The sequence below is a fragment of the Passer montanus genome, unplaced genomic scaffold (genome assembly GCF_014805655.1).
Source record: "Passer montanus isolate IOZ18808 unplaced genomic scaffold, ASM1480565v1 scaffold3, whole genome shotgun sequence".
Taxonomy (NCBI): domain Eukaryota; kingdom Metazoa; phylum Chordata; class Aves; order Passeriformes; family Passeridae; genus Passer; species Passer montanus.
Window position 1 is genome coordinate 20,824,136 of NW_024367707.1, and position 15,260 is coordinate 20,839,395.

General features: G+C 41.0%; 1 protein-coding gene across 2 annotated transcripts in view; it reads left to right on the plus strand.

Moving 5' to 3' along the window:
* The window catches only part of LONRF2 (LON peptidase N-terminal domain and ring finger 2), a 34,014-nt gene extending 22,022 nt beyond the window's left edge, over positions 1 to 11,992 (plus strand). For both annotated transcript variants that reach the window (XM_039714208.1, XM_039714210.1), the window contains exons 7-12: positions 219 to 333; positions 1,524 to 1,645; positions 2,481 to 2,639; positions 5,521 to 5,683; positions 7,656 to 7,805; positions 8,153 to 11,992. In XM_039714208.1, coding sequence (XP_039570142.1) covers positions 219 to 333; positions 1,524 to 1,645; positions 2,481 to 2,639; positions 5,521 to 5,683; positions 7,656 to 7,805; positions 8,153 to 8,311 — 868 coding nt within the window. In that variant the 3' untranslated portion in view covers positions 8,312 to 11,992. The remainder of the gene's footprint in view (positions 1 to 218; positions 334 to 1,523; positions 1,646 to 2,480; positions 2,640 to 5,520; positions 5,684 to 7,655; positions 7,806 to 8,152) is intronic.
* The last annotated feature ends 3,268 nt before the right edge of the window (positions 11,993 to 15,260 follow it).

The following is a 15,260-nucleotide window of genomic DNA, read 5'->3' on the forward strand; positions in this document are numbered from 1 at the left end:
TCTTTACAGATGTGGTTTTCTCCATTATGTATGCAGTTCTCCATTGTTTACCACTTGTAAAAAGGAAAACCTTTTTTCTATCCTTGGGAAATGCCTGTCACCTGTGCTTTATACAAAAGCTGAAAAGAAAGAAAGAGCTAGGACTAGTGGACTCTCCACACATTGGGAATTGTTTTTGTTGCCAGCTTAGTTTTTTTGTTCCATGTTTTCATGTTAAGGTTGTTCTACGAACCTGTTACCACACCCTGTGGACACACCTTTTGCCTCAAATGCCTTGAGCGTTGCCTTGACCATAATCCACTTTGCCCGCTCTGCAAGGAAAAGCTGTCAGAAGTAAGTATGTCCCTGCCCCAGTTAGCAAAACTGCACAAACTTGTGTTCTTCTGAAAACGTCTATGTGGAGATTTTCTGTGTTCTGCTTGTAAGCTGCATCCAAATCAGTGTGGCCAGCAGGGTAAGGGAGGGGATTCTGTCCGTCTACTTCTCTCTGGAGACCCACCTGGAGTGTTGCCAGCACAGGGGGGAGCAAGTCCAGAGAAGGTCCATGAATGTAGTCTGGGGCTGGAGCACCTCTCCTATGAGGAAAGGTTGAGAGTTGTGGTTGTTCAGCCAGGTGAGGAGAAGGCTCTGGGAAGACCTGCTCTTGGCCTTACAGTACTTCAAGGGGGTTTATAAAAAGATAGGGACAGGCATTTTAGTAGAAGGGTGATGCTTTTAAAGTGAAAGAGAGTTAATTTAAAGAGATTCAATGTAAGTAAGAAATTTTTTACCATGAGGGTGATGAAACACTGGAAGAGGTTGCCCAGGGAGTTGGCAGATTCTCCATCGCTCTGAAGGTCATGTTGGATGGGGTGCTCTGAGCAATCTGATCCATTTGAAAATGTCCCTGCTCACTGAAGGGGGTGGACTAGATGACATTTAAAGGACCCTTCCAACCCAAACTTCTATGATTCTATGGAAGCAAAACAAGACAGTACTGACAACATCAAGCTGCGCACAGGCCTCATTTACTCAAGGATATATTTGGCATTCATTGGAATACAGGTGGTTTCACTGGCTCTTAAAGAAATGGAGGCTTCCAGTATCACATCAGGCTCATGCCTGGGGAACCCGCCCATAGCCGTGTTCATACCAAATTTCCAGTTTGTGTGGAAACTGTGGTATATGAGGAATGGTTGCTCCTTGGTCAGCACTTGTCAGCAGCAGATATAAGGTATCTCATACATGGTGCTTTTTGCCAGTAAGCTGACAGCTGTAGATGAAAAAGATACGTGTATCTTTGCAAAAGAGAGGATGGACTGCCTTTTCTTCCCAGTAACACAGCTTCTGCCAAAAAAGGGGATGGGGTTGAAAGGACAGTGGGGTGAACTACATAGGCTGAAGGGGAAGTTTTGGTGCCTGGAGGCTGAAAAGAATGAGAAATCTGTGCAGTCCTAACTAGTGTGCACTTTGGCCTAGAATGGGAGGAAGAGATACTACTTGTTTTCTTGTTACCAGACTTAAAAGTTGACTCTTCCTCGTAGTTTCTGGCAAGCAGAACTTACAAGAAGACCGTCCTCACAGAAGAGCTGATAGTCCGTTACTTGCCAGAGGAATTATCTGAAAGGAAGAAAGTTTATGATGAAGAAATGAAGGAATTGTCAAAGTAGGCTCTCTTTATACTACTGACAACTGTTACAAAAATGTATTTTTCAGTCTAAATTACCAAAGAAGATTAATTTGCTTATGAAAATGCACCAAAGGAATGAATTTCTAAATGAACCTGCCAGATGTTTTGTATTTTTGACGTGTATGTTGCAGATAAGCAAGTAACAATGTGCTTGGATGGTGGAGAGGCAAAACAATATTCTTAAAATAAAGATAATTGCTTTTTCCTACGAAACAACATAATAGCTTTAGAAGTTACAGTGGGGTTTTTCTGGGAGTAGAATTCAAATTATCAATGGGTTATACTTAAGGTCAGGAAAAGTTCAAGGATCCAGTTATAGCACAACATTCACAGTTAGTTGTGAATGTTGTGCTATAACTGAGCTAAAAAGTAAAACAAAACATACAGTTAATCCTGAAAAAAAAAATAAGTGGATTAATGGCTTTGAAATCAAAGGAGTTTACTGAGTTTGGGAATTCTCTGCCATCTTGCTTTGAACATGGCTGGGTCTTAAGTACTTTATTACTGTGAAAAGTTGTCACCAAAATCTTGCCATGTGCATAAGATGTATCAATGTGCATGTTTTTGGGAAATCGGGTATTTCTTGACTTTTTTCCTTTATGGAAGTAGGTTAGAGGGATTGTTTACTTAATGTGTTAAGGAAAAGAGTCCTGAAATACTGTTTGTCTTGTGAAAAAGGCAAACCTTGAAGAGATATGTATTTACAAAGATTGAGTCTAAGGAAGCCATTTGTATTGTATTAAGGATATATGCTGAATATAGCAGCACCCAGAAAAAAAAAGTGATTTTTTTAAAAACAATTTTCTTACAGTTTGAATAAAGATGTTCCCATCTTCGTTTGTACCATGGCCTTTCCTACCATCCCTTGTCCACTCCATGTCTTTGAACCTCGTTATCGCCTAATGATAAGAAGATGCATGGAAACTGGTACCAAGCAGTTTGGCATGTGCTTAGCTGATGAATTAAAAGGGTAAGGAGATGAGCTAAGAATGTCCTGTTGTTGCAGAGGCTGCTGTGAGCTAATGGAATACTGCAGCACAGTATACTTGTCTCCCCAAACCACTGTGGTTCCTTCCAGTCCTGTATGAACCAGAACTAAAGTTGCTTACTTCTTAGTTTTGAACTTTAAACATTCCTTTTTACACAAAGATGTAATTTTATTACTCCCCTGTTGGATAATAGCAAGAATGCAACTCATCCTGCTACTACAGGCTCCAAAAATAGCATTTAATTGGCTGCGTGTTTGGAAAGCTTGCTGGCCTGTTTGTTCCAGTGAAAACTGACTGTCTGGGTAAGGTTCCCCCTCTGTCTACTCAGTTCAAAAAGAAACAAAACAAAAATAAGACAAAGCATCCAGACCTCCCATAGCTTTCCTGAAAGAGTGGTATCGTTTTAATGAGACAAAGTATACACTTGGCTGAGAAGTCTGTTTTGCTGCCGGATGTTGAATTTGAATGTTTGTCTTTACTGCTGTGTTGCAATGTCTAAACTATCTGCGGTGAGTGGTTACATTGTCTTTCTATATGAGCATACCTTTCATTCATTTTGGTGAATTCTGACACTGATGTGTTTCCAGCTCCCTATGCAGAGACTGACGAGATTAAAGGTCCCTTACAAGACACAACTATCCTCTGATTCTACTAAATCCTTCAAGTTTAAGAGTTTCTCAGATAATGGGGTTTTGAGACCATGCTCCTGGGAGAAGCATGACGTGATCTTGAGAGGTTTGCCTTATGAGATGCAATAGTTGCTGACTTCAGAAGCTACACTGGCAGGCTGTAGAATGGATGATGAATTTGGGAATTTTAAAGAACACATTAGACAGGCATCCTCAGGAGTAGCATTTTTGTATGTGATCATCACTGGAGCTGAGAGGGGGCAGTCATTACTTGAGGCTTGGCAGCCTTTCCTTGTCTACTCCATGCTTCTTGCGGGGAGGGAAATTTTATTTTTCTCCCAGACTGGACAGTAAGGTAGCTGTAAGAGTACAGGAGATGCTGCAGCTTCAGTCAGCTGTGGCTGTGCTGCAATGCCATTTGGCATGCTGTCAGTACTGCACTCAGTAGAGTTTAGACTCCAGCAGCAGCTGATGCTCCACAGTCCCTTTCAGGTCTATTACCAATTTTCTGGAAGTGAATACTTGTGTGAGTAAGGACAGAATTACCCTAGGACTTCAGTGATAACTCTCCTTACATCCCTGCAGGCTTGTGAAAGGGGCAAACTTATTTGGAATCAGGTATAATAATACAGAGGGCCAAGGTGCTACAATCCCCAAAACACAATAATTGGTTTGTTAGATAACATCATGAAGGGTATTTTAAGATGCAACAGTATGGTTAGATTTCTATGTCCTGTCTGTTTTGAGTTACTAAAATAATTAAACTTATTGAGCATGATGACTTAAATAAAACACTGAAGTGCAGGAAACCTTAATCTGCAGGCACCTGGCAGGCTGTTGCAGCTTCTTACACAAGTAAAGAAGTTCTGTTTATACAAAATTGCGAAATCAGCTTGGGAATACAAGAAGCGGGGAAACTTGTTTTGCCTCATCTGCTGAGACATGGATACATACCTCCCTTTAAAAACACAGCGACAAAGCATGTTTAGCTCTGTTTTACTTCTCTGTTTTAACTTATAATTGGTAAAATATAAGCTCTTAATGTTGTCAGCACATTTTATGCCTGTCTCCAGGTGCTTTCTTGTCTCTCTGATTCAGGTCCCTGTCTTACCCAGAAGTAATTTCTCTGAGAACAAAAAAGAAAAAATCATCACTTCTATATTAGTTTCTAAATCCAGTATAAATGTCACTAAAATTGTTAATTAAAAACAATAGTTATGTAGCTGTTTAAATAGTGTATAATGTAATATTGCTATAATAAACTAACAGACTTGCTTTTCTTAATCAGTCCTATTGGTAGAGCACCAGGGCTTAGCTGTGTGCAGCTCTGCTCCTCCTGCTCTTCCTGATTTTTTTCCTGCACACTGGCTGGGAGAGAACAGTTGTTCCCCACCCCTCCGAAACCCATGATTTCTGGTAGAGCAGAAACAGGAGTCATTTTTCATCACTCCATTGTAAGAATTGGCCATGCCCTAGTAAAACAAGCATTTCCATGATAAAGAATTTGTCAGACCCTGTAGGGTTTGGTATCTTGAGATGAGACTGGATACAGTGCTTTCTCCTGCTGAACAGTAGGCTGAGTTGTAGACCTGCAAATGTATTGTGGTGATGAGTTGTGCAATCAGCCTCTCCAGTGAAATCACTGTACCACAAAGGTAGAGTTAAGTAAGCTTGATAAAGTAAAAGTTAATTTCGTGCCTGTTTCCAGGGTGTAATTAAAATACACTACTAATTTAAATACAGTGGATATAATTTTTTTAAAGGAAACAAATGCAAGAAAAGACTTGTTGGATAGAAAGCTTTTTTCTTCTAAAGCCTGAAGTCTTCTGCTTACACCTTGGAGTAGGGGGATAGCCCTCACAGCCATGCATTTATTCCTCACTTTCTGTACTTTCCTTACAGTATCTTTACCCATCTTGTTTTCTTTGCAAACCAGATGAATTTGCCACCAGCAGCTGGCAACTCCCAGCATGAAACATGCTTCATTTAGTTTCCTGTCCCTTTCCAACCCTCCCACCCCATAAACCTGCCCTGAAAATGCTGCTGCCCAGGTCCTCTGAGGGAAGGCAGAAAGGGTGGGGGTTGTGTGGCATATGTGAATAAGCAGAAATGTATTGTCACCAAAGCAGAATCCTCTTTCAACTAAGAAATGGTGAATTAGGCCCAGTATTTGTCCTGATGTCTATAAACACTTGTTGATGACTTCCGCTTTTATGCCCTTCTGTCATTTCAGATTTGCAGATCATGGCTGTATATTAGAGATCAGGGACGTAAAGTTTTTTCCTGATGGACGCTCAGTTGTTGATACAGTTGGTGTCCGTCGTTTTAGGGTCTTAAGCCATGGCCAGCGAGATGGATATAACACAGCAAACATCGAGTATCTTGAAGATAAAAAGGTGATCTATGGTGCAAAGTTATTCATACCCATGTATTGCTGGATTCACTTAAATAGCCTTTCCTTGTTGCATTTCAAGCTAGCTGTGCATTATTTTTAAGCCAATATCATTACAAATACACTGAAGCTCTGTTTTAAAAAACATGGAACAAACTTTGTATCTTCTTTCCCTTTCTTCCTTTCTTCCCTTATAATTATCTCTGCTTAAAGTGTTACACTCCTTTCATGGATCTCAAAGTAGTGTCTAGGATGCTGAGGTCATGTTGTGTAGGTGAGGTCAGAGTAACATTTTAAAACTGGTACAGAATTTAAAGCCTTCTGAAAGCACATGCTCCTGATGGTAGAGAACTGACTGTTCTCTTGCACTGAACAGACAGTTGGCACACTTCATATGCCCTCCAAGTTCTCACTTACAGAACAGGTCCTCAGATAAATGTGGGAGTCTGCTCTTAAAATGAGTTCTTAGGGACATGTAGTTAACCATGCCCTGTACAAGCATCCATTAGAGCTGACTGAGACCAGAGAAATGCAGAGAGGGAAGTAGCTTTTAAAAACAAGTCCTCTTAGCAAAGCTGCATCAAGGCAGGTGTTTGTGATGGGTTTTGGCCATTGGCCAAAAGTTGAATTTTTGGCCATGCTTTCTGGATCATCTTTAGACTGTCTGTAAAACCTTGGTAGCTGTTCACATGGAGCTTAGCAGTAATCTCCTGCTGGTTGATGAAGTCAGTTTGGTTATACAGCTCTGGAGCACTCTCACAGTTGAAGTGAAAGTCTGTAGAGCCTTAACAATGCTTTTCTAACCTGTGTAGAGTGATGCAGTTATTTGCCAGGGCACGAAAAGTTGAGCTCATGGAGGTGCCTCTGCCTGTGAAAGGCTGGAATAGGCAATCTGCTCAGAGTGGGGGTTGTGCTCTGTTTAAATCCCTAGTGAAGAGTAGTGGAACTCAGGTGCACAGGCATTGTTCATAGATGGTGCTAGGGATCCACCTCTTCTTAATTAGAGTGAGATTTACCTTGTCTCATAGTGGAGACTGGTGTCTGTTCAGTGCCCTACATCCATATGTCTGATGGTCAAAAATCTCAGTCCAAAGATACCTGTTTTATATATTCTTAGGTACTTACCTTAAGATGAGATTAATTGTTCTCTAGAACTGCTTCTCTGATTGTGAAGGTCATCTAGAGCAGGTGGATCAGATGTTGCATGAGTGAAATCACCTATGTGATGTGCACATGTTAAAGGGGAAAAAAAAACCCCAAACAACCTGAAACAAAAATCCAGAATCAAAACCCCAAAAAAATCAAAACCCCCACAAATCACCAAGTGGTAGTGGTTTTTGCTTATGCTGCCTTTTTTTTTTTGTTTTTTCCCTAATAGCTAATAGTAGGCCTGTGCAACTAAAACACTCTGCTTCAATAAGGGTGTTTCTTTATGGCTGTTTCTGATATTGGGAAAGCATCGCTTTCCCTGCTTCCTACCTGCTGAGGTGTCTATCTTCCTCCTTCTCCTTGGCTGTCCTACCATGGCCTTGCCACTTCTATAAAACAGTGCTGGTGTCTCAAGTGCTGTAGCCCCCCTGTCTCTGCTCAGTGGCAGTAGTGTTTGTTTTGTTTTGCCAGATGATGTACCACTGTCCAGAGGTCATTCTGTGACAGGGACTCGAGGTTGTGGATCTGAGATTATAAATATGTCCCAGGATTAGAGAGCATATTCTTCTATTTTGCCAGCATTTAGGAATGGACACTAGTGAGGCAGTTACTGCTCCAAGAAATATCACTTCAGAACACCTAGGGGAGGGTAAAAAGACTCCAGCATCACAGGTTTGAAATCTGAGACTTAGGCACAGTTGGTTTACATCAGGGCATTTGAACAGCTGTAGTCACTGCATTATTTTGCTTCATTTGCTTCTGGGGAAGCTTATGGACTCCTCGGTGTCAAACCTGTTTTGTTCCATCTCCCTTCTTTTAACAATAAGGTTGAAGGACCAGAATATGAAGAACTTGTGCGCCTTCATGATTCGGTCTATGATCAAGCTGTTGCCTGGTTCACTTCACTTAAAGACAATATGAAAGTGCAAATTCTCAATCATTTTGGATCTATGCCAGGAAAAGAACCAGAGCCACAGGTAATAAAACCTGCCTACTTATGCAGCTTTATTCTACACAGAATTATAACACTAGACTGTTTTCTAACAGATTTTTGCTGTAGTTTATGTATTCTAGACTCTTATTTACTCAATTTTGGTCTGCTGGTAGGAAGCATGGTAAACAACGTAACTGTGTAATTTAGTAGCTGAAGAGATAAGTCTTAATGGTGTATACAGACAAAGGGAACACCTGCAATTAAGTGTTCAGTTGTTGCTTGTTTTGTGGTGACTTTCTTAGCAAATAGAAGGTGAGAAGGAAGGTGATGTTCTTCATGGGACTTGGCTGGTGAATACCTAACTGCATGTTTTTTCCCATCCTTTTGCAGAGCAACCCCAGTGGTCCTGCGTGGTACTGGTGGCTGTTGGCAGTGTTGCCTCTGGAAAACAGAGCTCAGCTGGCTATACTGGCTATGACCTCCCTGAAGGATCGTCTGATCGCCATCAGGCGTGTACTGATATTTGTGACTCGCAAAAGACCCAGATAACATGGACTTGTGTTGTGAGTGGGCACCAAAAACATCTCATGACAGGTTCTTCTGGGGGAGGGCAAAAGGGGAGGGGTTGTTTTTTGTATTTTTAAAGATTCCTTGAAGAAGGAACAGCCCTTTCTGACTGCGTCCTGCATCCATCGATTGCATCGGTTTGTTATCTGGGTATTCACCAAACCTTGCACACTCTCCTGTTGTCCTGGTGAAAACTGAGCCTCTGCAGAGCTGTGCTACATTTAGAATGTAGCTGATGGATGTGGATAATTGCTTCAAAGTACTCTGATAGAATTGATGTTTCTAGCCAAGAGAGTTAAGTACTAGAGTAGTGCCATTGGCCTGCATGTGATCTGAATTTTCACTCAGTAGGAAACTGGACAGTGGATTGAAGAGGTGTTTCCTAGACTTTGTTGAAGGTAGTGAACAGAAGAGGAGTTACGCTGCCCAGCAGAAGTGTGCACAAGGACTATAACCAACAGTACTCCCTCTTAGTGAATTGGAAGGCAGTCTGTCATACACCCACATCTCTCTTCAGCAAATAACATTCTGAGGAAAAAACAGGTTAAGCTGTTTGTAGTCAAGGCATCTGAGGATGTTTATCTGAAAGAATAATAGCTACTGAATAAGCACACTATTTGGTAGCCTTAGGTAATCCCTCCTTTGTGAGTTACATGTTGTAGCAGAATAAGTATATATAAAATGTTTGGAAATATGTACTTTGGTTTCTTTGAAAAGAAAACCCAAAGTAATCCTGCTAAATTCAAACCAAGCCGCTCACTAAAGTATAATAAACACTGCTGTGAAATAATGATTTCACCCCAAGTACGAGGGAGGCATGCTGCAGCTTACTCTGGACACCTGCTCTGCCAGTGGAACCAGCGAGGATGAAAAGTGGGGAGGTTTCCATCTCTCTCCTTCCTGCAGTGTCATGCTGACCTCCTGTTACATTGGGGTGGTCTCTACTGAACGTGTTTCAAACCGAAAGTATTGTAGTTTAGTACCAGTTGCTGTATGTGATGGAAATCAGTCCACAATAACACCATGAAAGGAGTCACAAACCGAACCTATAAAGGCACGTCTCAATGCAAGCTTCAGTCAGGTGTTAACCTTCATTTGTCTCTTTGATTATTTTTTATGTATTGTTTTGTCAATATCTAACTTTGATAGCTATTAAATTGATCGCTTGTCAGTCAAATGATCAACATATGCTCAACTGCCAATGAAATAACTCAGTGTTACCAATTCAATTGGCATAGTTTCGTATAACTAGAACTGATACTACCAACAGGGAAAAAAAGTTGACTTGAATCTCCATGTGCTGCAAGCATAGCAAGACCAATGTAAAGACTTGTTCATGTGCAGAAGTCTGGTAAGAAGAAATGGCTGCTTACCTAAATGGTCAAAGTGCCTGGTTTCTTTTTTAGTTCTTTTCTTCTTATTTGTCAATGAAGAGGTATTTAAGCTTTTTTTTTTCCACTTTATACATGAATTCTGGAAGGAGACTGCATTAAAATGCAGTGATTGGGATATATTACCTGCTCTCTTTGGGTATTGTAGTTATAACCTCTGTGGTCTGGGAAACAAAAATTCCGGTTTTTTTCCTTTCAGCAAATGGCTACCACAAATGGTTTCTGTAACATACCCTGAATGTACTGTAACTGCCTCTACCTTGAACACGCCTTTTCTATTTAAGTGGTTTGTAAGTGTATTCTCTGAATTGTGAAGTGCATAATGTACAACCAATGATGTCATAACCTCTACAGTAGCCTTCTGCAAGTTCTGCTACCACCACCAAAATACTCAAAATTCAAGTTGAATGCATTTCCTCCAGGATTTGAAGATGATGAAGAGGAATTCACTGAAGTATGAGGAATTGTTGTATTTGTGGGGAGGAGATGTCAGAAGTCAGTAGGTCTTCAGCTGATCTGCTGAAGGGTGATTTCATAAACTAATTCTCGGACCAGAAGATGGACTGTATTTGATCTTGCAATCCTTTCTGTTTAGCTACCTGTTCTTCCCATTCCTTTCCATGCTGTGTATTTCTTCAAGACTCATTCATCTTGCTTGTTTGTGTGTCTGGCCTAGTTTTGCGTATTACTAGTTTAGCTGGAAGAGGATGCTGATGGTATTTGTATATTGCTGGTCCCTGATCTTGTATGTGCTTAATTTTACAGATAGGAGTGCATTTAAGGAAAAAAAAAAAACGAGGTGCTAGTTAGTGTCTTCTTGGCTTTGCCTCAGTAAATGTTAATGTTAATATTCTTCTCTGCAAAAGTGATTTTTTCAAGATATCTACTTTTGAGGTACTTCTGACAGAAAACCCTATGAAATGAGAGGTTGTTTACTGCTGTTTTGTAATGTGTAAAGACATTCTACATGGGAAGTGACATTACTGTGTTCATGAAGGCCTGCATAGTTAGTAGAGTGATTGTTATTGAAAAGAAAGCTGAACTGTAGAGGGATTTTTTTTTAGTCAAGGTTTAAAGCAGTTTGTGAATATTTCAGTGACTGATGTTTTGGATAAATGATACCAACAAAGGAATTGTCTGTGTATGGATGCAAATAATAATATTGGCAGCCCAAAGCTGACATTTCTTCCAAAACATTGAATGCTGATCAAATAGCAGAGCTTTAATAAATAGATAAAATCACCACTGCCCTGTGGTACTTGCCTTTTAAGGGGAAGTACCAGTTTCATTTTTACCAAATCACCTCTGCCATATAATATCTGCAGCATCCAGTAGTACCTCACGGGAAAAGCTGTCTCGTTGCTCTCTAGAGGAATTGTCCACGTTACAGCCAGTCTGTGCTTAGGTGTAACTTGTTGCCAAGGTACATGTGGAAGCATGGGAGCTGAGCTCCTGGAAGAGATAGACAGGATTTGTTGCCTTTCTAGCTCATTACACTTTTCTTGCTTGCTGTCCAAGCAAGGATGCTGGGATATATGATGAGTCTTTTCACTGTGGTGAATGTGGCCCTTCTTTATACATCATAAAGAGGCCAAAAAGAAAAAAAAAATCCCTCTACCTCTACACCTGTTGTTCACCTGTAAAATTTCAAGCTACAAAATGATATATATATATATTTTAACCTTTTTTGTCTTTCAGAAGCATACTAATTGTTTGCCACTGAGGCCTTTTATCTACTGTATTTTAATATGTTCATTTGATAGTCATCAAGATCTCTTTGTATTTCTAACCTGTAGAACTTGTCATGTTTCTTACTGCTCCTTTTTCCTTCTTCTCCAGTCCACTTTTAAATTGATAAATAGAAAGCTGTACACTATTCCTGTTACATTTTACACTAGTGGAACTGGTATTTTGGTAGCGCCTTAATTTTGCAGTTGTGAAATGATTGTATCAACTCTTATCTGGGGCTTCTGACCAGATGTAAATGAGTATGTTTAATGTAGATAAACTTGAAACCATTTTTTACTGTTTTAAAGCTAGAAATGAAATGGAGTGTGTACATATGTATAAATATAAATTATTAATCTGCACCTTTTTGTATCTAGTAAATACAGAAGAAGTTCATGTTCTAACCACATTTGGCACTTCTTGTTGCATAAACAAAGCCAAAACTTTTTTTAAAAATTGCAGTGTTCATTTCATGTGTATTTGCAATATTCATGGGAAATGTGTTTAATTTATGTGATATTTGGAATAAACCAGGTTGAATTTATGCGAGTGTGAGTTCATGGGGAAAGCTTTACCACTCTGAGGACTGGGAGCTAGAGCTGAGCTGAGCACGGTCTGAACGAAGCAAGCCACCGATGTGCTACTGTCAGAACAGGGTGATAGTTTGGTTTTCCTGACAGGAGCCCAAAGGCTGACAATTGGTCTGATGAGGCTTTAGGAAGCAGATGGCATCCCAGAAGCAGTGGTTAGGTGTTGGGGTTCATAAGTTGCATGGTAATTGTTTTAGCCCCTGTACAAGGAGGTGGGCAGGCTGCAGAGGTTGTGGCACAGTGGGGTTTGCTGGGCACCCAGGGCAGACTCTGGCACTGGGTGTGAATATGAGGCGTGGGTTTGAAGGAGGGTTGGAGGGCCTCAGAATAAGGGAAACATTGGAGTGGAGCCCTCAGCAAGGGCTGGGATGGAGGAGGTGAACCTTCATCTTTCTCAGGAGTGGGTTGTGACAAAGATGGGATATGATCATGAAGTGGGCTCTTCCTTTTGTAGCTTATTGGATTATTTTGTAGCCCTAAGCATGACCTGACTGGCTCAGTAAACTAAGCTCTAAAAAAATACATGGTTACAGTGAAGAACAACAAATGCTTTATTGTCTTAAGCCCAGTGAAATAAAATACCTTCAGGGTGCTCTGTGGGAGGCAATGTTCCAGAACAAGGCAACTGGACATGGCTAGCACCAGGGTATTAGGGGGATGGAACACTGGTCAGCAGCAAAACTTTGATGATCCTCATGGGTTCCTTCCAACTCAGGATATTCTCTTCTAAAACAAGGTTATGTGAAGGCAAAAGCCAAGCCAGATTGTAGAAAGCATATTCCATTCCTCAGTTAGATCTTCCTGCCAGCTAAGTTGTGGAGCAAAACTGCTATGAAGGCATTTTTTTAAATACTAGCTTTTCTTTTTTTTTTCCCTTTTGATGGTGGATTGACTAACCCTTGTGTTTATATTCACTGAATGTCTAAGCATACAAACATCAGTTACAGGACTGCTCTTTTAGGTTGCAGGTGTATGTGGGAGTGTCTGTAAATGCTGCTTGAGTTGCTTCAATATCCTGGACAACAGTTTTGAAACAACATTCCTTTCACTGAAGAAAGGAGGTTATAAAGGTTTACGTTTTATTAGCCAGATCCTCGTGCTCCTTGAGACTTGAGAAGAAAAGAAGTAAAGTAACAGCATGAAGTTAGTAAATAGCTTTTTCCCCCCTTATTCTGCATGTCCTTTGCTAGTAGATAGATACCAAGCCCTGGAAAGACAGCAACTCAGACTATGCCTGCTTCCCTGAGCAATGCCGTTCTTGGAGTGTGGAAACCTTAGTGGTCTGTTGTCTTGCATCACTAATCAAACTAGGAACCAAAAATAATGCTGCTTAATTCTGTCCAACAGCACTTGCTTGAAGCTGTTACCTATTCAATAATAGAATAAGAAAGATAGGAGAGAATCTGATATAATCAGGTGCACAAAAAGAATAAAAAAGTGAATCCATGCCAGCACTTTGCTCAGTTCCTCTAACGACTGTGCCTACTACACTTGCAGCTAAAAGACAAACATGTTTTCCATTGCATTTACATTACATGGTAGGAACAAGTTGTTTCTAAATTGAGATGAATATCACTTGCTGACAACTTTTATAGCTCTGTTCTGCCATATGTGGGGTTCTGCCTTGTCTGCTAAATTTGGGACTTCATGCATCCATGGAAGAAATGTCTTCACTTGTAAATGTTGCTTACGGTTTTTCTCATAAACATCTGCTGCTCTTTTTGTGCCACAGCCATATTGAAGCCCTGCTCCTGGGAGGACCTGGATTTTGAACACAGAACCTTTTGTTAGGGTCAGGCTAGTTAACCTCACCACAGACAAAGTTACAGAAACAGCTCTGGTCCTCTTTTCTCTACCCAGTGTGCTCCAGAGGCAGAGCTGGAACTTTTGAAGTTATAGACCTGTATCCTTGCAAACCTGAGGATGGCATGTTGAGAATGGTATATAGCAAGTGACCAAAAGCATAATCTGTCTTTACCATAGCAAAAAAACCAAAGGGAGGCACTTCTCTCTAGCCCCTTCAGCCCATCAACCTATTCCTGTTCACAACATAATAAAATCCTCCTGCTCTGTTCAGCTCACAAAGCCCTCAGGAGACCCACTACCCATCATCCTGAATTTTGCCTGTGATTCCCTGCCCATTCTTGTCACATCTTGTTCTTGCCTTGCTGACCCACTGGCTTTCTTTTCAAGGGAGAAAAGAGAGAAAAGGTAAATAAACCAAAAGCCCAGGAAGGTTTTGCTGACTGGTGGCTTCAGTTGCTGGTTCTTTGGCCAAAGCTATAGTAAGATAGCAGGTTCAGGCTGCAGGACTTCTTAAATCAGAGCAGATCTAGCAGAAGAGGGAGGAAATATAGTGTCCATCACCATAAGTGGAGAGATAGCAAACTTCAATCTCAGCCCTGCCCTGTAATGAGTACCTCATGTTTTCTTCTAGTGGCTGGGGTACCTCACGGTGCTGGCTGGTTGCCCTTGTTAGCTAAGAGAACACAGACTTGCTGTGGCTAAGTAGTCATGGTATCAGAAAATACCTAACTGCTCTGTGCCAGCTTTATTTTCTTTTAGCTGAAATTATTTGACTTGGGCAGAAGGAAGATCATCAGTTGCCTGAATGGAAGTCCACCTAGCAAGGGCCCAGCACCAATGTGATTTCCCTTGGTGTTCAGGGAAGATCTATCACCATGGAGATCTGAACTTGCCACCACCATCTTTCATCAGTTCCAGTTAAACCACCAGTGATGGTGTGTGTTACAGAGAACAGCTCTTATATCAAGAGGTGTACCAAAACTGTCAAGTGCTTTCTGCCGCTGAGGTACATGTCACCAGAGCCTAAGCTGTATCTGGGGCATTGCTAAAGGGTGGCTGCATTCCTGATACCTTCATGCATCTGCCTGGAGCCCTGCCCATTCTTAGAGAAACACTGTGGAGAGGACATTGTTGTTTACAGGCACAAGAGGTGCTTCTTCATGTGGAGCACTCTGAGATCTACTTTTGAGCAAATCTGTGAAGCCTTATGTCATAGATCCAAAGTTCATTTGCCAATGGAAACCAAGATTCAAATAGAGATATTCAAAGAAAACAGAAGTTAGTTACCCAGCACCAGAAATCACTATGTAATTTCTCCTTCCTCTTGGTTCTTTCTTTCCCTGGTCTCTACTGGAAGTGGAGGGCAAGAGGGCATATGAGGGAACACCCAAACATCAGGCACTGAGCTCTGTGGTG